This window comes from Canis lupus, chromosome 3, assembly GCF_003254725.2.
Source record: "Canis lupus dingo isolate Sandy chromosome 3, ASM325472v2, whole genome shotgun sequence".
Classification (NCBI taxonomy): Eukaryota; Metazoa; Chordata; class Mammalia; order Carnivora; family Canidae; genus Canis; species Canis lupus.
Window position 1 is genome coordinate 32,080,074 of NC_064245.1, and position 21,988 is coordinate 32,102,061.

General features: G+C 39.0%; 1 protein-coding gene across 7 annotated transcripts in view; it reads left to right on the forward strand.

Annotated features, from left to right (window-relative positions):
• Positions 1–21,988, forward strand: part of HERC2 (HECT and RLD domain containing E3 ubiquitin protein ligase 2) — a 241,470-nt gene that overhangs the window by 208,292 nt on the left and 11,190 nt on the right. For all 7 annotated transcript variants that reach the window (XM_025437755.3, XM_025437758.3, XM_025437759.3 and 4 more), the window contains 9 exons: positions 344–459; positions 555–753; positions 2,517–2,731; positions 11,155–11,332; positions 12,157–12,318; positions 14,628–14,719; positions 14,918–15,057; positions 19,286–19,473; positions 19,988–20,185. In XM_025437755.3, coding sequence (XP_025293540.1) covers positions 344–459; positions 555–753; positions 2,517–2,731; positions 11,155–11,332; positions 12,157–12,318; positions 14,628–14,719; positions 14,918–15,057; positions 19,286–19,473; positions 19,988–20,185 — 1,488 coding nt within the window. The remainder of the gene's footprint in view (positions 1–343; positions 460–554; positions 754–2,516; positions 2,732–11,154; positions 11,333–12,156; positions 12,319–14,627; positions 14,720–14,917; positions 15,058–19,285; positions 19,474–19,987; positions 20,186–21,988) is intronic.

Below are 21,988 nucleotides of genomic sequence, written 5' to 3' on the forward strand. Positions count from 1 at the left end.
TAGCAATATTATGAGACACAGTAACATTCTCTTACAAAGTAATAAGTAAAGAAAGGACACAGGTGAAAATGAATACATTGTGAATTTTAATAATTAATATAATGTATTTAATAATATAGTAAAGATATAATGGTATTATAAAGATATAATAGACATTCTCAAATATCTTACATGTGATATAATCATACTGGTTTTGGTTATTAACTATAAGATCACAATGTCAATGATGGCATTCCCTCAGGTTATTGGATGGGGATTACTCCTGTGTCCTCACCTTAATATTATTTGTTTTATTCTTGAGAGATGAGTGTTTGATTGATAATCTCATAATAATGTTGTCTAGGTGGCTAAGAAAATTCGTGAGTTAATGGCAGACAGCGAACACATGGATGTTCTCCATGAGAGCCACGACATTTTTAAAAGAGAGCAAGATGAACAACTTGTGCAGTGGATGAACAGGTTATTATATCAGAACCAAGAGTAATATTAAGTACTGGAGAAAGGTGTTTCATGTGCAATTTTTTCCCATGTCAATTGTTTACTGTTTGTTGTAGGCGACCAGATGACTGGACTCTCTCTGCTGGTGGCAGTGGAACAATTTATGGATGGGGGCATAATCACAGGGGGCAGCTTGGTGGCATTGAAGGTGCAAAAGTTAAAGTTCCCACTCCCTGTGAAGCCCTTGCAACTCTCAGACCTGTGCAGTTAATTGGAGGAGAACAGACTCTCTTTGCAGTGACAGCTGATGGAAAGGTAAGTATGTGTTTTCTGTGGCATACTGTGTTAAAACTAAGCTACAGCTATGGCTAGAGTGCACAGTATATGTAAGGGTTCTATATTGAAACATTATCTCAAAGTTAATAGTACTTATGTATGGTGTGCTGGAGGCAGTTATTCTATAAATATTTCTGTATGATCTTCAGTGTGTTCTATAACTTTATAGTTTTTTATTTTGAAATCCAACATACAGGGTAGCCCCTGTGGCACAGCAGTTTAGCGCTGCCTGCAGCCTGGGGTGTGATCCTGGAGACCCAGGATCGAGTCCCATGTCAGGCTTCCTGTATGGAGCCTGCTTCTCCCTCTGCCTGTGTCTCTGCCCCTTTCTCTCTGTCTATGAATAAATAAAATCTTAAAAAAAAAAAAAATACAACATGCATAAAAAGTATACTGTTTGTATATTGATAATAGCTTAGAGTAATCCTTCTTTGTTTGCTATTACAGTGCTCTTTTAAAAATTAATTGCTGCTAGTATGATGAAGTGGTTGATATTTATAGATTGATTTTATGTCTGGTGACCTTATTCTACTCTTTCCTTTGTATATCTCAGGATTTCTTGTATCTTCCTTATAGAGAGTCATAATCTATAAATGAATTTTGTTCCTTTTCAGTTCACTTCTCTTTTATTGTTTTTTTTCCTTTTGTGTGAAGAAAGGAAGCTCATTGTGCTGGGTAGAAGTTATGGTATAATATTGGACAGGGGTGGTGGTTGTGGGCTTGTCTCATCTTAATCCAGGCTGCAAAGCAAACACTGATCAAACATTTTACACGCTTACTGTGAGGTTTGGGTAGACGCTCTTTATGAGATTAAATTCCTGTGGATGTTCTCTCCTTTGGTGGATTAATATTGTGAAATAGAGTAATTGGTTTTCTTATATTAAACCCCCTTGCATTCTTTGGAGAAACTCAGCTTGGTCAGGATATGTTTTATTTTTTGGTTTGTGTTTGTGAATATTTTATTTGGGATTTTTAGGAGCCTGCTTCTCCCTCTGCCTATGTCTCTGCCTCTATGTGTGTGTATGTGTGTGCGTAAATAAATAAATACATACATACTTACATACATACATACATACATACATACCAGTATGGAACAACATTTAATTTTTTTTTAAAGATTTATATATTTATTTATGATAGACATAGAGAGAGAGAGAGAGAGAGGCAGAGACACAGGAGGAGGGAGAAGCAGGCTCCATGCCAGGAGCCCAATGTGGGACTCGATCCTGGGACTCCAAGATCGTGCCCTGGGCCAAAGGCAGGCGCTAAACCGCTGAGCCACCCAGGGATTCCCCAACATTTAAATTTTTATAGGAGAGATATTTGATATACATTTGGAAAGGCAGTCTGATTTTTTTTTTTTAGATAATGATAAAGCTTGTGTCCTGAAATAATTACCCACTTAGAGTGAAAGTAGAGTAGTGTATTCTACTGTGTGATTTATATGCTGCCTTGCTGAAATGTTAAATATATTTATTTTTCCTATGAGTGTTTTTTATCAAGGATTTGTTCCAGGGAAAAGATCTTTTAGAAATATATTTTTGTGAATTTAGGATTTTTAATACTCTATTTCTTTCATTTTTAGAGTTTTGATAAGTGTACAAAAATTAAACACTCCTGTGATTTTTAATTTTTATTTTCCTCTGTGGTAAACATGTCTAGAGCATTGATTGAACTTGTTAATTACTGAAATATAGGGATACTTGGATAAAAACCTGATATTTACATTTTTCTTGTCTTAGCTGTATGCCACTGGATATGGTGCAGGTGGCAGACTAGGAATTGGAGGGACAGAGTCGGTATCTACTCCAACATTACTTGAATCCATTCAGCATGTGTTTATTAAGAAAGTAGCTGTGAACTCAGGAGGAAAACACTGTCTTGCCCTCTCTTCAGAAGGAGAAGTTTACTCTTGGGGTGAAGCAGAAGATGGGAAGTTGGGACATGGCAACAGAAGGTATTATGAGAAAACATCATTTTTGGTGTTATGCTTTCTTTTTCTTGTTTTTATTCTTGTATAACATATTGGCAGCTTATTTTTCAGAACAACATTTATAATAATTTACTCAAGTTAAATGCCAATGACTCGTTTGACAGAAATAAGTTCATGTTCCAATGTATGGGCTTGCCTACATGACCCTTCTATTTGAGGGGAAAATGAATTCTGATTTTTTGATTTTTAAGTACTAAGGATGTTGAGCTTTTCTTAGTCCTTCTCCCCAAGTTCCCTTCCTCTGATCCTGAGTAACTCACTGAATCACAGTTGGTATTTTGGTAGCATATGTGAAACTAAAGCTGTAAATACAGAGGAAATAGAAGGGGACACACAAATGAAAGTATTTTTTTAAACAAAACAACCAAACCCTCTAGCTTTTAAAAATTAATGGGAACTACCTGCCCAGTTGGCATAACAAGGACCTTCATATATGAAATAACTTAAAGCACCAGACTAAATATATGAAACAGCAGCCCTAAAGGCATTGAATAAGAGGCAGTAAAGTTACATATGGGGATCTGCAGAGGTGAATACTGACAGTCACGGTGTGTGAAGAGAATAACTGAGAGGCTAAGGAACAAACCACCCAAAAGGATTAGAAGGAATGGTCTGCAGAGCTCTCACAAAGGGCAGATGATAGAGGTTGCTTCCAAAACCTCATCATTCCCAGGGCATTGGGTAGAGGACTAAGAATGATGTTGTACAAAAGTTGGGGGGCAGGGAATTAAACATAGACTGTGTTGCTCTGATCCAACCAACAAAGCTTAAAAGCAAGGCCTGAACAGATTATACTGTTTATAAGGAACCATAACCTCAAGAATATCTTTATGAATACAAACATACCAAGCATCAGTAAGATAAACTTCACAGTGTTCTACTCCAATCAGAAATGATCAGGAATATGCATCTCTTCAATAGTGTTGGGGAAATTGGATATTCAAATGCAAATAATGATTGGATCCCTGACTTACACCGCTTACAAAATTAACTCAAAATGGATTAAAAACTTAAATGTAAATATAAGACCTGAAATTGTAAAACTGCTGGAAGAAAACATCAAGAAGAACCTCCTTGACATTGGTATTTGCAATGGATTTTTGGATATGACACTAAAAGCACAAGCACCAAAAGCAAAAATAAACAAGTGGGACTGGATCAAACTAAAAAGCATCTGTATAATAAAAGAAACAATCAACAAAATGAAAAGTCAATCTTTAGAATTAAAGAGAAGATATTTGCAAACCATGTAACTGGTAAGGGATTAATGTAGAAAATGTATAAGGAACTCATACAACTTAATAGCCAAAAAATAAAACACAACCCAATTAACAAATGGGCAAAGGACCCGAATAGACATTTTTTCCAAAGAAAACATACAGATGACCCATAGGTATATGAAAAGTTTGTCAACATCACTAATTATCAGGAAAATGCAAATCAGAACACAGTGAGATATTACTTCACACCTGTTAGAATGGCTATTATTGAAAAGACAAATAGGAAGTGCTGATGAGGATGTGGAGAAAAAGGAAACTTTGTACCCTGTGGGTAGGAATGTTAAGTATAGAGTAGCCACTATAGAAAAACATAGGAAAAGGTAAAGAAACAAAACAAAAAAAACTACCGTATTATCTGCTGATCCATTTTCTGGGTATATATCTGAAGGATATAAAATCCTTGTCTTGAAAGGATCTGCACTTCCATGTTCAGTGTGAATTGTTTATAATAGCCAAAACATGGAAATAGGTGTTCAGCAGATGAATGAATAAAGAAAATGTGGGGTGGAGAGTGTGTGTGTGGAATATTATTTAACCATAAAGAAGGAAATCGTGGTATTTGTGACAATTTTTTTTTAAATTTTATTTATTTATGATAGTCACACAGAGAGAGAGAGAGAGGCAGAGACACAGGCAGAGGGAGAAGCAGGCTCCATGCACCAGGAGCCCGACGTGGGATTCGATCCTGGGTCTCCAGGATCACGCCCTGGGCCAAAGGCAGGCGCCAAACCGCTGCGCCACCCAGGGATCCCTATTTGTGACAATTTGAATGAACTTCGAGGACATTATGCTAAGTGAAATGAGTCAGAAAGACAAAGCACTATGATCTCACTTATATGTGAAGTTGAACTCATAGAGTATATTGGTAGTTGTCAGGGGTTTGGAGTTGGAAGATTGGGAGATGTTGACAGAGTATACTAACTTCCAGTTATAAGATGAAAAATAAGAATTCTGGGGATTTAATGTACAACATAGTGACCATAGTTAACAATACATTTTATTGTGTCCTTGTAAGTTGGTAAGATAGAGTAGATTTTAAATGTTCTCACCATACAAAAGAGTTATTATGTGAGGTGAAGGATGTATTAACTAAACCCTATTGTTGTAATCATTTTGCAATGTATACATGTATCAAATCATATCTTATACCTCAAATTTATATAATTTTATATGTCAGTTATATCAAAGCTATAAAAATTTTATCAGGCATGCAAAAGAGCAGGAAAATATAGCCCATATAAGGAGAAAAAAATCAGTCAATTAAAACTGACCCAGAAGTGACATTACTGATAGAATTACTAGGTAAGAATATTAAAAACAGTATTTTAACCACATGCCTCTATCCTTAAGAAACTTGAGGAAAAACTTCCAACATGTTAGAGACTGAAAGATATTTAAATGCTTTAAACAAAATCCTAATGATGAAAAAAAATGTCTGAGGTGAAAAGTACAGCACATGTGTTTAATATAGATTGAATATTGCAGAAGAAAAGATTAATGAACTTGGTGACATAACAATAGAAACTGAAACACAGAAATGAAACACTCATACATAAAATGAACATAGCGTCAGTGAGTTGTGGATACACAGCGTCAAGTGGCCTATTATATAAATAATGTGGAGTCACCAGAGGAGGATGGGAGGATTTTGTGAAATAATGACTGAAGAAATGTCTAAATTTGATGAAAACTACAAATTCAAGAAGATAAAGAACTTCAAGAATAAGGAACATGAAGAAAACTTACCAAGGCACCTCATAATCAGATTGCTCAAGACCTTTGATAAAGAGGAAAAAATCATAAAAGCAGCTAGAGGGAAAATATATGTTACAGAAAAAATGGTAAAGGATGATAGCAAATTTCTTACAGAAAACAATGCAATCTAGAAGACAGTAGAGGACTGAAAGTCAAAAGAACTGTCAACCTAGACTTGTTACTCTGTGAAAATATTTTTTCAAGAATGAAGTTGATTTATTCAGACATACAAAAATTGAAAGAATTCAACACCTGCAGATCTGTACAACAAAAACGTTAAAGGAATTACTTCACACAGAAAGAAAATTGTATCAGATGGAATCAGGGTTCTATAGAATGAATGAGGAAATTGCTACATGAATTAGTATCATGACTTTCTCCTTACTGTATAAATACCTTCGAGAGATAATTGAATATGAGATAAATGGAGACACATAGAAGTAAATTATATAGCAGTAATATAGAGGAACACAGCAGCAACACAGAGGTTTGTGGGGTAGGAAATAGAAATATGCTATTGTGATGTTCTTATACTATACATGATAAAGTACATGCCTTCAGACTAAACTGTAATGTATTATACACACCCTAAAATAAATACTAATATAATCTAACAAAAAGCTTTACCTGATATACCAACAAAGAAATTAAAGTGAAATCATAAAACATAATACTCTTAAAAAAGAAAAAATAGAGTGAGCAGATAGGACAAATAGGAAAAGATAATAGCAAGATGTAGATATAAATCAAAATATATTAACAATCACATCAAATGTAAGTGATTTAAACAGTCCAATTACAAGGCTGAGGTTGTCAGAATGGGTATAAAAGCAAGCTCAAACATGCTGCCTGAACTAATTTAATTAGACACATCAATAGATTAAAAGTAATAAGACAGGGATGCCTGGGTGGCTCAGCGGTTAAGCGTCTGCCTTCAGTCTAGGGCGTGATCCTGGAGGCCCGGGATCGAGTCCTGCATTGGGCTCTCTGCATGGAGCCTGCTTCTCCTTCTGCCTGTGTCTCTGCCTCTCTCTTTCTGTGTCTCTCATGAATAAATAAAATCTTAAAAAAAAAAAAAAGTAAAAAGACAAAGATATATACCATGCTTAACACTAATCAAAAGAAAGCCGGTATGCTTGTATTAATATCATACAAAGTAGATTTCAGAGCAAAGAATATTGAGAGAGAATAAAAGGGGTCAGTTAGTATTGATGAAGTGATCAGTCATCAAGGAGACATAATAATCCTAAATGTTTACACAACCAATGATAGACCTTTTAAATACATGAAATTAAGCAAAATGATAGAGTTATGGGGAGAAATAGACAAATCCACAGTAACATTGGAAATTTTCATACTCTTCCCTCAATAACTGATCGAACAAGTAGCTAGAAAATCTTTCAGAAGACTTCAACAACTATCAAGCAGCTTGATCTAACCACCATTTATAGAACACTTGATTTAGCAAAAGCACTTTCTTTTTTAACTCCATATGGAATAACTGCCAATATAGACCATAATTTGGGCCAGAAAACAAATCACATACATCAAGAGTACTCAAGTCAGGGCAGCCCGGGTGGCTCAGCGGTTTAGCGCCACCTTCAACCCAGGGCGTGATCCTGGAGACATGGGATCGAGTCCCACGTCGGGCTCCCTGCATGGAGCCTGCTTCTCCCTCTGCCTGTGTCTCTGCCTCTCTCTCGGTGTCTCTCATGAATAAATAAATAAAATCTTTAATAAAAAAAAAAAAAAGAAAGAGTGGGGATCCCTGAGTGGCTCAGCAGTTTAGCACCCCCTTCAGCCCAGGGCATGATCCTGGAGTCCCGGGATTGAGTCCCACATTGGGCTCCCTGCATGGAGCCTTCTTCTCTCTTTGCCTGTGCCTCTGCCTCTCTCTCTCTCTGTCTCTCATGAATAAATAAATAAAAATCTTTAAAAAGAATTAAATAAAAAAGAGTACTCAAGTCATATAAAATCATAAAAGTATATTCTCTGACCCTAATGGAATTAATTAAAAACCAGTAACAATAAAATCTGTGGGACAGTCCTCTAAATACTTGGAAAGTAAATAAAACAGTTTAAAATAACTGGTCAAAGAAGGAATCAGAAGTAAATTAGAAATGACTTTGACCTTAGTGAAAATGTAAACCGAATATAAAAATTCATTTGAGCCAGCAAAAGGCAGTACTTAGAAGGAGATTTATAGCATGAATGCCTGTTTTAAAAATTTGCAAAAGAAACATGGTCTTTAAATAATGACTTCAGTTTCTACCTTAAGACTAGAATAAGGGGCACGTGGGTGGCTCAGTCAGTTAAGCATCTGCCTTGGGCTCAGGTCATGATCTCAAGGTCCTGGGATTGAGCCCCTGTATCAGGCCTCCCTGCTTAGCAGGGGAGCCTGCTTCCTCCTTTCTCTCTGCCTCTCCCCTCTGCTTGTGCGCTCATTCTCTCTCTCTCCCTCTCTCTCTCAAATAAATAAATAAAATCTTAAAAAAAAAGAAACTAAAATAAGGACAAATGCAACCTAGAATTAGAAGAATAAAGGAAATAAGGAAGATCAGAATGAAAATCAATGAAAAAGAAAATAGAACAGTAGAGAAAAATCAAAAGAAAAGTTAGTTTTTTGAGAAAGCATAATCTGTAAAACCACCCTTTAGATTGGTTGAGAAAAAAAGATTATACAAATTATAGCAATATCAGGAATAAAGGAATTTTATCACTACAGAATGTACAGTTAATGAACAGTGAGGTATAATGAACATCTTTATGCCAACAAATGCAACTTTTTAGATGAAATGGATAAATCCCTCAAAGGACACACTTTTTAAAGCTCACTCAAGAATAAACAGATGACTCAAATAACTGTTATTTAAGAAATTAAATTTCCCACAAATAAGTCTCCAGAAACTGGTGATATGATTTCTACCACATGTGTTAAGTAACAGATAATACCAATTTTTAACAAACTATTTTTAGAAAATTGAGGAGGGAATTCTCCCCAGCTCTCTTTTGTGGACCAGTCTTATATCAAAACCAGACTTAGACATTAGTAGGGAAATACAGACCAATATCCTTCATGAAGATAGATGTAAAAAATTCTTAACATTTTAGAAAATCAAATCTGACAATATGTGAAAGGATAATACACCATGACCAAGTGAGTTTTATGTCAGAAGTTGCATAATGGTTCTTAAACATTGGAAAATGAACCAAGTGCAAAGGGAAAAATCATGCAATCATCTCTCTAGATGAAGAGGGGGGATAAAAGCACTTGACAAACTTCAATATCTGTTTATGATAAACAACTTTCACCAATCTAGGAATAAAAGAGAACTTCTGTAACATCCTAAAGGGCATCTCATCATAGAGCTAACACAATACTTAATAGTGACAGACTGAACTTCTTCTAACTTCAGGAACAAGACAAGGACATCTCCTGTCAAGATTGAACATTGTACTCCGAGACAAGCAAGTGCAGTACAGCAGTATAAAGAGATAAAAGGCGTTCAGAATGGGAAGAGAATTAATGCTATATTACATGTATTTTATATAGAAAATCTTTGGTATCAACAAAAAGGCTACTAGAATTTATAAGTAAGACTAGCAGGGTTGCAGGATAGATCAATAAATGAAAGGCAATTGTGTGTCTTTATACATATGCAAATGTAATCAGAAATTGAAGTTTAAAAATATTATTTATATTACCCTCCCCTCAAAATTGATAGTAAGAAGTAAGGAACAGATTTGACCAAAAAAAAAAAAAAAAAAAGCTTGGATAACTTATAGGCAGAAAACTATAAAATATTGGTGGGAGAAATTTTAAAAGACCTAAAATGGTAGAGGAGACGGTACTGTGTCCATGGATTAGAAGACTCAATATTATTGATTTGTCAGTTTTCCTCCACATAACGTATAGGTTCTACCTCTTCCCAGTCAAAATGTCTGTAGAGATTAACAAGCTGATTGTAAAATTCATATGGAAGTACAGAGTACATAGAATAATCAAGACAACTTTGAAAATAATGAGCAAAGTTGGAGGACTGACAGTACTTCAATCCTCCTTTTAAAGCTACAGCAATAAAGCCAGTGTAATGTTGTTGTAAAGAGTAAGATCAGTGGAATAGAATAGAGTCTAAAAATGTACCACAGGGCAGCCCGGGTGGCTCAGCGGTTTAGCGCCGCCTTCAGCCCAGGGCGTGATCCCGGAGACCCGGGATCGAGTCCCACGTCAGGCTCCCTGCATGGAGCCTGCTTCTCTCTCTGCCTGTGTCTCTGTCTCTCTCTCCTCTCTGTTTCTCATGACTAAATAAATAAAATCTTTAAAAAAAATATTAAAAAAAAAGTACCACAAATTCTCAATAATGATTGTGGGGAAAAAAGAAGCTTGATTTCTCCCTTATAACTTCCAAAGCACAGTTTACAAAAATACAGACGATTTATTGGAGAACAGAGCCTTTTCAACAAATGGTCTTGAAAAATTGGATTACCATATAGTTAGCAATGAACTTCTTGCACCATAAAGAATGAACTCAAAATGACTCGTAGTCATAAATGTAAAACCTAAATCTAAAAACTTCTAGAAGAAAACATGAGAGAAAACCTTTGTGACTTAGGTCAGTTAAGGATTTTTAGATAGAACTCCAAAAACACGATCCAGTAAAGAAAAATAAGATAATTCGGACTTCATAAAAATGTGAACTTCAGGCGTTTGAAAGACACATTGAAAAGACATGCTACAGATTGGGAAAGCACTATTTGTAATCCTACATCTGGCTGAGATCTTATATTCAAGGTTATTATAAAGAACTTTGAAAACTCAAAACAAGTTTGTTATCAGTGCTTGCTACATTGTAGGCTAGTTGACATTCATAAAATAAAACTCCTTAAATGAAATGTTGATTTATAGTAAGGATGGGCAACATGTTTGGGTAAAGAGCCAGGTGCAACAAATATTTTAGGCCAGCCACATACAATCTTTGTTGTCTATGCTTCTTTCAGTATTTGTTTTTGTTTTTTAACAACCCTTTAAAAAGGTAAAATTCATTCAAAGCTATTCGGCCTTTCAAAAACAAGCTATGGGCCAGACTTGGCCCACATTTGGGCACTAGTCTCCTGGCATCTGATTTAGACTGAAAGTCTCTGCTTTCTAATGTTAGGGTGGCTGGTATAAAAGAAGACATTTAGGAAATTATGAAATTTTGAGTTCAGGTCTGAATGATTCTTTTTAATTAACAATTGATTTGAGAGGTGTACATTGAACAAATGAACAGCAAATAAAAAGCCTAGCATTTAATACTTTTAAAATATTTAAGAATAAAACTATTTTAGTTCTTTGGTGACCTTTTTTTGCAGTCCATGTGACCGCCCTCGAGTCATTGAGTCTCTGAGAGGAATTGAAGTGGTTGATGTTGCTGCCGGTGGAGCCCACAGTGCATGCGTCACTGCAGCAGGGGACCTCTATACTTGGGGCAAAGGCCGGTATGGCCGCCTCGGACACAGCGACAGTGAGGACCAGTTAAAGCCAAAGCTGGTGAGAAGGCACCTTGAGAAGATGCTCAGAGGCCTGGGGCAGTTCCTCATGCCCTCCCTGGTGAAAGTGGTGGGGGAGGCTGCTTGCCATTGTCATTATGTCATTATGATTTTTATAAGTCAGAAGTATTTTCTCTTATTTCCTTTTAGTTTTAGAGTTGATGTCCTTAGCCTCATTACTTTACAAATAGGTTTGTATTCAGTGGGTCATTTAAACAGGAGAGTATTTGAAATATCCTTTTATTTATACTTTATTTATATTATATATATATATATGTATGTTTATACTAATACAACTTGTCATCTAGTTAACTGCTTTGGCTTCTAGAAGGCCCACTGTATTTTGGGTGAGGCAGTGAATAAGACTTTTGGTGTGGTAAGGCTGACTCACTGGGGATGCTGATGCCTGCCTCCTACAGTTTAGATTTATTTGGTTCAAACAGATGAATGTGTTTGCTGTCTTATCTTAGAGTATTATTAAATTTGCACACTGTTTGTAAAGGCTTAAAACAGGCCTCCCACACACAAAGAGTGTCAACAGCGCATTAGAGCCTTTCCTGGTGTGCCTGGGTGCCTTGGTTTAGTGTCCAACTCTTGATTTCGATTCAGGTCATAAGATCAAGCCCCATATCAGGCTCTGTGCGTAGTGGGGAATCTGCTTGAGATTCTTTCTCTCCCTCTGCCCTTCCCCCTGCTCTCAAGTACTTTCTTTTTCTCTCAAATAATTAAATAAATCTTTTTTTAAAAATAAGAAAAATAAAGCCTTTCCTTAGGTAAACCTCCTTTCTACTGCAATCAGATAACCTTGATTCTTTTTCTCTGAAGGTGGAGGCACTGCAGGGCCACCGTGTGGTTGACGTTGCCTGTGGCAGTGGAGATGCCCAGACCCTCTGCCTCACTGATGATGACACTGTCTGGTCCTGGGGGGATGGGGACTATGGCAAGCTTGGCCGAGGAGGCAGTGATGGCTGTAAAGTACCCATGAAGGTATTTGTGTCTGCACAGTGGGAGAAAGGCACCTTTCACAATGATCCTGAGGTTCCAGGTCTGTCTGGGAGCTCTTAGAGCCCTCTTGGCCCTTCCAGGAGCACACAAGCTCACTGCCCCGTTCAGCGCTGCATGTTTCTCAGGAGTATTTTAACCTCATCTTTACCTTCTTTGCAGAAAATATAATGGGTATTTGAGTAAAAAGTGAGTGAAAAGCCCAAAGGTATTGAGGTATTTTAAGTCTTGGGAAATTTGTGTAATTTAGTGAGACTTGGGGTTTTATGTAGTATGTAGACCTGTTTGAGGAAAAGGATAACAAGTTGTTCATGATCTTTTCAATTTACAGAGTTTTGTAGCAGTGGATTTAATAGTACTTGCTGGAAGGGTTGCATCTAGCTTAGCCAGAGGCTGATTTAAATGGACACCCTGTGACAAGCCAAGAGATAAGGTTACAAGGCTGGGTTAGCAGATCAGATTGCTTTTCTCCATGTGACCTGCATGACTGAGCAATTTCTTAACTTTGTGAGACTGTCTTGCCCTTGTGAATGGGCAGTTGGCAGAGATTAAATTCATTGATGTGTTTAGATCATGTGCTGACTAATGTGCTGCCTTCAGTGCATGAACACGACGGGGCCATTTAGCTGAGGTGCTTTGCTGTGGATTTGTTGTGTGTGTGCTGTGAAAGAAAACTAGAAACTGTTCTCTGCTTGGTGTTCAATCTTGTTAAGAATCTGGGCCTGTATGTGTGTGATAGAGATCTCCACGGTGCACAGGCAGCCCTGGAGGGCAGCATTCTACCAGAGACCCCCTCAGATTGGACAAGAGCCTAGGCTAGAACTGCATAGCTTTTCTTCCCAGAGCTATACTGTCCAGTACAGTAGCTGTTGGCCATATGTGGCTATTTAAGTTTAAATTTAATTCAGTTAAGAGTAGGTAAAGTTAAAATTTACTTCTGTGCTCACACTGGCCACCTTTCATGTGCTCAGGAGCTGTATGTGTCTAGTGGCTTCCTTATTGGGCATTGTGGGCACAGCACATTTCCATCACTGCAGAGAGTGGTTTTGGCTGGTGCTATGTGGAGCCAAAACCTGGTAGAGATGTCCCTGGAGGCACCCCTGTGCCTTGGGTGCTGCTGGAGAACCAGAAGCTCAGGGCTTCCTCCTTGGTCTTATCATCTCTTGTTCCTTTTCTCTTGCTGGTGTTTGATATTTTAATCATGTTACAGGTTACTTAGGGTTTCCAAATTTATGAAAAAATTGGTGTGGAGTTTCTTTTTTTTTTTTTTTAATTTTTATTTACTTATGATAGTCACACAGAGAGAGAGAGAGGCAGAGACACAGGCAGAGAGAGAAGCAGGCTCCATGCACCGGGAGCCCGATGTGGGATTCGATCACGGGTCTCCAGGATTGCGCCCTGGGCCAAAGGCAGGCGCCAAACCGCTGCGCCACCCAGGGATCCCTGGTGTGGAGTTTCTTATGCCAGGAAAGTTTAGACACAGGCTTTGCACTTTCAGGGGTTAGGATCTTGAGGAGATGGAGGTCATTGCTGATGTGATTGTGACAGAGCTGAAGGTAAGGAGAGAACTAGGAGAATTGTTTTGATTAATTTAAATTTAAAATCAAGTATGATTTTAAGTTTGAGAATGGATAATAGGATAATAGGACATAGCTTGCTGAGTGAGAAAAGGTGATGACTAGGTGAGTGAGCCCTAGTGAGGCCTGGATCCCCAAGTGTACAGGGGTAGAGGTAAGTTCCAGGATTGGCCTGACCAAGGTATATTTAATTTAATTGATCTAGATAGAGAGATAGGGCTTGTCTAAAGGCCAGAGCCCTGGTCCTCTTGGCCAACTGTCCTCCCCATTAATTGCGGCTCCTTTCCTGTGGGCCTGTAGGTCTGAGAGGGCTGGAGGGCAGAAAAGAAGTACAGGACTTGCTGGAGAATGGGACCATCACACCACAAAGAGAAATGGAATTGGGAGGGTGGATTCTGGGGGGAAATGATCCCAGACCTTCAACTGTAACATGTCCATTTGTAGTGCCACATGCTGAGTCTCATTATGCAGAGCATGGGCTCGGGCCGAGTGCCACATGTGTGCCTTCAGAGCCGGGCATTCCTGCTCCTCCTAAGAACACTTACTTGGTTAAGTGGAGTAGGATTTTTTTTTTTGAGTAGGATTTTAAGTTGTATGAAATATTTGACCTGAGTAAGGGTTTTCAGAGTTCCTTATTAGATTTAGTTTAGTCTCTGTGTGTTTGCAGCAGTCAGCAAAAACCTTGATTCAGTCTAATTAAATCTTTTTCCCTTCTAGATTGATTCTCTTACAGGCCTTGGGGTGGTTAAAGTAGAATGTGGATCCCAGTTTTCTGTTGCCCTTACCAAATCTGGTGCTGTTTATACTTGGTATGTAAGATTCTGTTTGTTTAATTGCACCAAACCCAGATTGCTAAAGTGAAGTTACATTAACTGACATTTCATAGATTGGGATGTAACTTCTGTAGCAGGCCTGTGTCCTGAAGTATGGTGGTTAAGCTGAGGGGGGGTGGGCAGGGTGGTAAGACAGGGCCTTGCACTCATAATTCTATATTTCCTTCTGTGCAGGGGCAAAGGTGACTACCACAGGCTGGGCCATGGATCTGATGACCATGTTAGAAGACCTCGGCAGGTCCAGGGGTTGCAAGGAAAGAAAGTCATTGCTATTGCCACTGGCTCCCTGCACTGTGTATGCTGCACTGAGGACGGTAAGTGGCAGGCCCAATGTTGTAACACAGAGGCCTTTAAAATCCAGGAGGTCTGCTCAGGGATAATATATATAGCTGTAAGGAGTGGGGAGTAATTACATTATATCTGAGAATTTCTGTGATGAGTAGGGCTTTGGCTCTTGTCATCTTCAGCCCCTGGTGCTAACACTTGTGAGTGTGTTCTGTTTCACGGCTGAGCACAACAGAGTGGATAGAGCACATCTGATACTGCTGTCCTTACGAAGGGGTGCTTGCAAGGTGGCCCTCAGCTGGCCTCTGGGAACCTCCCTTCCCTAATTGATAAGAGGCCTTGCTGTGCCTAAACTGCACAGTGTGGTCTCTGGTGGAACCTAGGTATATGCCAGGCAGAAATGCCCATGTGACAGCCATAATGAAAACCCAAGTCTCTAATAAGCTTCCTTCGTAAATGGTACTTTATGTGTGTTGTTACAACTCATTGTTCAAGGAATTAAGCTTGTTCTGTGTAATTCCACTGGCATAGCGTCATTGGAAGCTTGTACCTGCTTTCCTCTGGACTCCCCCTCCCCCACCACCCCGTGTGCCTTTTCCCTTTTCTTGATTTTTCTTCATGTCCTTTCACTGTTACTGTAGCTGAGTATGACTATATGCTGAGATCTGAGAGTTTACCCAATGAATCAGCAAACCTGAAGGTAGTCTTGAAGACCCCAGCACAATGGCAAAAGGGACTGTACAGATGGAATTAAGGTTGATAATCAGCTGACATTACAATATGGAAATTATTCTGTGTTATTAGATGGGCTGGTTTAATTACACAGACTTTTCACAGCAGATGGAGGCAGAGGAGTCAGAGAGATGAGGCAGGAGAAATTTTTCAAAGTGTGAAAGGTCTTGATCCACTGTTGTTGCTACAAAGATGGAGGAAAGGGACCCCATGATGTGGGTAGCCTCTGGAAGCTAGGAACAGCTGTCAGCTGCCAGCCCACAAGGAAACAGGACCACGGTCCTCCAAAGAATTTAATTCTTCCAACAGCCTGAATGAGCAAGGATATGGGTTCTCCCCTAGAGCATCCAGAAAGGATGCAGCCTTCTGATACCTAGTCGCTAGCCTAGTCAGATTCATGTTGGACTTCTGACCTACAGAACTGAAAGAACTGTGTAAGCCAGTAAGTTGTGGCAATTTGTTATGGCAGTAACAAATTTTTCCCCCTCTTAAATCCTTTGTTTTTTCCCTTTTAAATTTTTTCCCTTTTAAAGTTTTTTCCCTTTTAAATCCTTTGATGAATTATACAAATATGTACCCTTTAATTGTTTCATTGATGGAAGAGTTTCATAAATAGATAATCAATTTTAATGGCCTATTGTGGACTGACATTGTAGTTCTTAAGAACTTATAACCTAGGGATACCTGGGTGGCTCAGTGGTTGGGCATCTGCCTTTGGCTCAGGTCGTGATCCCAGGGTCCTGGGATGGAGTCCCATATTGGGCTCCCCACAAGGAGCCTGCTTCTCCCTCTGTCTGTGTCTCTACCTATATCTTTGTTGTCTTTCATGAATAAATAAATAAAATCTTAAAAAAAAAACAAACTCAGAACACATTTTTTATTTGCTTTATTTTTATTCTTTAAATTTTTGAAGCACATCACAGAACAGTCGGAAGTGCAGTACAAAGACCTTTTTTTGATCTGTGAGAGTCAGGTGCTGCCCATCACCCTGAACATTTTTTTTTTCAAGATTTTATTTATTTATTCATGAGAGACAGAGAGAGAGAGAGAGAGAGAGAGGCAGAGACATAGGCAGAGGGAGAAGCAGGCTCCATGCAGGGGGTCCGATGTGGGACCCGATCCTGGGACTCCAGGATCACGCCCTGGGCAGGCACTAAACCACTGAGGCACTAAACCACTGAGCCACCCAGGGATCCCTACCCTGAACATTTGAGTTTGTATTTCCTACAAACAGGCACACTACTAAACAATCTCAGGCAGCCCGCGTGGCTCAGCGGTTTAGCGCCGCCTTCAGCCCAGGGCCTGATCCTGGAGACCCGGGATTGAGTCCCACATCAGGCTTCCTGCATGGAGCCTGCTTCTCCCTCTGCCTGTGTCTCTGCCTCTGTGTGTGTGTGTGTGTGTGTGTGTGTGTGTGTGTGTGTGTGTGTCTCATGAGTAAGTTAAAAAACAACAACAACAAAAAACAGTCCCCGCACAGCTGTCCATTTGGGAAATTCACATTGTTTATTATTGTACCTGATTATCATACCCATTCATATTACAACACAGGTTACATTTAGCTGAGACTTGTTCTTGTCTCCTCTACTCTGAGGCAATCCTTAGTTGTCTGAATATCATTCTTTGACACTTAGTCTTCTAAGTTTTTTGGATTGTGAAATGTTTGAAGATTATAGGCTTGTTATTTTGTAGAACATCTCTCTATTTGAGTTAGTCTGATATCTCCTCAGTAGATTCAAGTTGCTCACCTTTGATCTTAATTCATGCTGTATTCTTCATTCTTAATTTATCAGGTGACATGCAGTTTCTTTTTGTCCCATTACCAGTGGTGGTAACTTCAATCACTTGATTAAGGTAGTGGCTGCCAGACTTTTCCACTATGAACTAATGTTCATAGTGAACATTTGTGACTAATAAGTATTTGGGAGGATATTTCAAAATGTTTAAATATCCCTTTCTCATTGAATATTTTATTCTCATCAAATGTTTGTTTTTTTCACTTACATCTATGTGGGACTCATGATTTCCTACTTTATTTAATGGATTATATGTAATCTGTTACTGTTACTGACTTTGATGCTCAAATTGGCCTTATTAAACTAGTTTTATTTGTTGGTGTGTGCTCATCATTCATTGAATACGTCCTTGCTTTGTGGCACAATAAGACACCCTGTCGTCTTCTTGACTCCTTGTGGCCCATGCCTAGCATTGACCATTTCCCCAAGGAGGCCTAATGTCTTTAGAGAAGAATGGTTTTAGAAGACAGAGCAGATTGATAGCTGTGCTCATTGCTTTTGGAATGTCAGTGCTCCCAGGCCTCCTCAGTGCACAGAGCCAGGGAATACATATGTAAAAAATATACAAATTTGTATCTGTTATTTTTGTATTTATGTTATGTATATTGAATATCACACATTCGTACCAGGACCCCAGGTTCCAGTTCTGTACCATAGGGTTCATTCTAATTTTCTCTCTTTCCATACTTACAACTCCTTTCTCTTTTGGTGAGAATCCTGGATTTCATTATCCTTAATGTAGTGATTCATTCACTCTGCCTGCATGTGACCAGTATCCCATCATTGCCTTAGCCCTCTCCCCTGAATGAATCCTCATCCATCTCGGGGTGTGACTGCCCACTCTGGGCTACCCCCACACATGGGGTACTGGTCTCTGTGCTTCAGCTAATTCTCCACACTGGGACCCCCCCCCCCATATATGGAGGTTTTTGTCACTTGTGGACTGTGATTTTCTGTTTCCAGCTGTACATCTGCAGAGAAATCCTCCTTTTCTTCCTTGTGCTATGATACCTGCCCAGTGACTTTAGGATTGAACTGTCCAGAGTGGGAAGGGGCAGGACACAAGCACGCTGCCCTTGATTATGCAGACATCGCACTTTACAGAGTGCTTCGTGTGGCTGCATGGCTCCCTGAGGAGTCTTTGTGGATATGGCAACTAACCTCATTTCTATTTTAGTCACTGAGTGATCTTACCTTTAGAGCAGTTTTCTTAGTGGTGTTTCATGGTTGGGATATAGCATAGTACACTGAAAAACAGGATTCTCATTAATGATGATTTTCATGTTTAGGCTATAAATAACTATAGGAAGAACTATGTTTCCTTTAAAAAAAGAAGTTGTGTTTTTTAAAAAACTGATTTTTTCCCTCCATTCAACATAAAAAATTTAATTTGTCCAATTAAGTATATTACAATCTGTTTTACCGTTACTTGTTCTGATGAAGAACTGCTGCAATGATATGCTTAGTCTTGTAAACAAATGCTATTGGATTTTTAAGACCAGAGTCTTGTGCCTCTTGTCCAGCAGGGGCTATCAGGAGTTCTGAAAAGTGTGCTATGTCTTTGGATACTGTGATTAGAGACATGTAGGTCACACATGAAGTTAACATTCAGACAGTTGGCCACCGACATCCCATTGAAGGGAGTGATGATTGTGATGGGAAAATGGTGGTGGTTGTGCATTCATTAGTCCTAGTATACAAGTTCTTGTTCTAAATTCACTTTATTTAGGAGAAGTTTATACGTGGGGTGACAATGATGAGGGACAACTGGGAGATGGAACTACAAATGCTATCCAGAGGCCTCGATTGGTAGCTGCCCTTCAGGGTAAGAAGGTCAACCGCGTGGCCTGTGGCTCAGCACACACTCTTGCCTGGTCAACCAGCAAGCCTGCCAGCGCTGGAAAGCTTCCTGCACAGGTCAGTACTGGTTGGACCAGGTCGGCTAGGAGGTATACAAGTAGCGAGGAAGTCACTATCTGTGTATTGAATTATGCATGTAAGCCACGCTCACACTTCATTTTCCATTATGTATTTACAGAGGTGTTCCACTGAAAATAATTCAGGTTCATAATATGAAAAACAGTACTTTTAAGAACTTTAATATTCACTGTAACCAACATCCCATATATGTCAATGTGTCACTTTCATTCTAAATCTTATAAACTATACAACACCATTCTGACAGTACAAGCTGCACACATTCCTTAGTAAATATATTTCTGTAGACTAATTTTTTTTAGCATTTTTCTTGATTTACACTGCCTGACTCAAGCAGTCAGACTAGCCAGAATATCATTCTAAAAACAATGAGGGTTTTTAACGCCAGACTCAGAAGTCACGATGCTTTTCTGTTTTCAGAATTCATCTATAAACTATGGCTTATTTGTGCATTTGGCATCTAAGCTGACTTAATGCAATCTCAACGTTTCAGGTTCCCATGGAATACAATCACTTGCAGGAAATCCCCATAATAGCATTGAGGAATCGGCTGCTGCTGCTACATCACATCTCAGAGCTCTTCTGCCCCTGTATCCCCATGTTCGACCTGGAGGGCTCTCTAGATGAAACTGGACTTGGGCCTTCTGTGGGATTTGACACTCTCCGAGGAATTCTGATATCCCAGGGAAAGGTAGCAATCTTTGCTGTAGGCAAAACTAGTATTTTCAGTAGATTTTAATCCAACAAAAATCCCCAAACTGGGAATATGTAGAATATAGCTTATTCTGCAGATGTTCATTGAGCATCATGCCAGGCTGTGTTCTGGGTGCTCAGACTATAATGAAAAACAGACAAAAATATCTTCTCTTTTAGAGCTTACATTAAAAATTAATAGTGTGGTACAGCATTTTCCCCAAAAGGGTGGGGTGGTTTGCAGAACTAAACCTTCTTGGCAATATTCTCTGCCTGGCTAGCCTTGAGACATTATGGCAAATCCCCACTGGCAGTAGGAAGGAAGAATGAGCTAACTTCTTCCCCAGGGATGTGCAGCAGAGGGTGCCAGATATTCTAGATTATTTAGATGAAACTTCAGTACCACGCAGGATATGTAGAGATTCCTTGTCAAAGGATAATTTAACAGGCTGTGAATAGAATCACAAATGAGGACATCTAAAAATCACCAAATTTTGACTCATCGACATTTGTAATTGAGCTTTCTAGAAATAGGATGCCGGATTCAGGAATTAAGTTTCTGGCAAGCAGATTGATGGGATTTTCTGAAAGAACCATTGTGTCATAGGGGAAATATTTGTGCCAAATAAAAAAGCATAGAGATCAGATTTGAGAACTCCTGATAAGTTTATGATTCTGAGACTTATTTTGTGACCTAATTTGTTATCATTGATTATGGTCTTTTTAAATTTTTATTTTATTATTATTTAAGATTTATTTATTAGAGAGAGTACTCACACATGGACAAGTGGGAGAAGGAGCAGAGGGAGTGAATCTCAAGCAGACTCCATGCTGAGCACGGACCAGGACTTGGGGCTTGATCCCATGGCCCATGAGATCATGACCTGAGCCAAAGAGTTGGATGCTATACTGACTGAGCCACCCAGGAGCCCCATATGGTGTTTTTTCATGATAATAAAATCTGCATGTTTTGGAGTCCTGTCCAAAGCAGATTTTTCCCCCCTCGGGATTGGCTTTGTTTGCACTTAGCTGAAGGGGACTAGTATACACATTTTATTTTCATGTGTAGTTTAGAGACAAGTTGACATTGATAAGGACTGTGGTAATGATAACATCTCTATGATGATGGAGAACAGGAAGAAATTGTGTGTAGGTAACACTGATATGAAACTTAACTCCAAACATATTTTAATAATAAAAAAATACTGAAGTATCTAATAATAATAATAAAAAGTAAAAATAAAAGTAATAAAAAGTTTTACCATGTTTTTAATCTGTTCGAATAAAGGTGATAATAGGCCACTAGGGGAAGAGGCCTTCCCTCATAGGGAGAAAACCAAGCAAGGGGCAGGATGTGTCCCACATAGACTGCATGAGTGCTCTGCAGGCTGTGAGTACGGGGGCAGGACAGCAGGAGTCTAGCAGATACCCTCAGTGGCAGGGAATGTGTAATTGGCCTCTGTTCTGGTCCTGGGTGGGAAAGGATCACATTGTTGGAAAATTTGGGGAGTGGGTGTTGTTTGTGACCATGGAGATTTATTACCAGGATGCTATTCAGAGCACAGACGCAAGAGAGTGCCATAGAAGAGCCAGTCTGGGTAAGGCCATTCAGAGAAAAGAAATGCATATTCCTGTGGAGGAGAAATTGCCCTTGGCTCTGGGCTGAGCAGTTAGTAAAGCAGAGGTTGTCATGGTAGGTGGAGGGCCAGAGTAGCTGGTAGGTATTATATAAGGTTACATGGTGACGGACGGGTACACCTCTGTGAGCCCCTTTGTGCTGAGATGGGTTCACCTCTGTGGG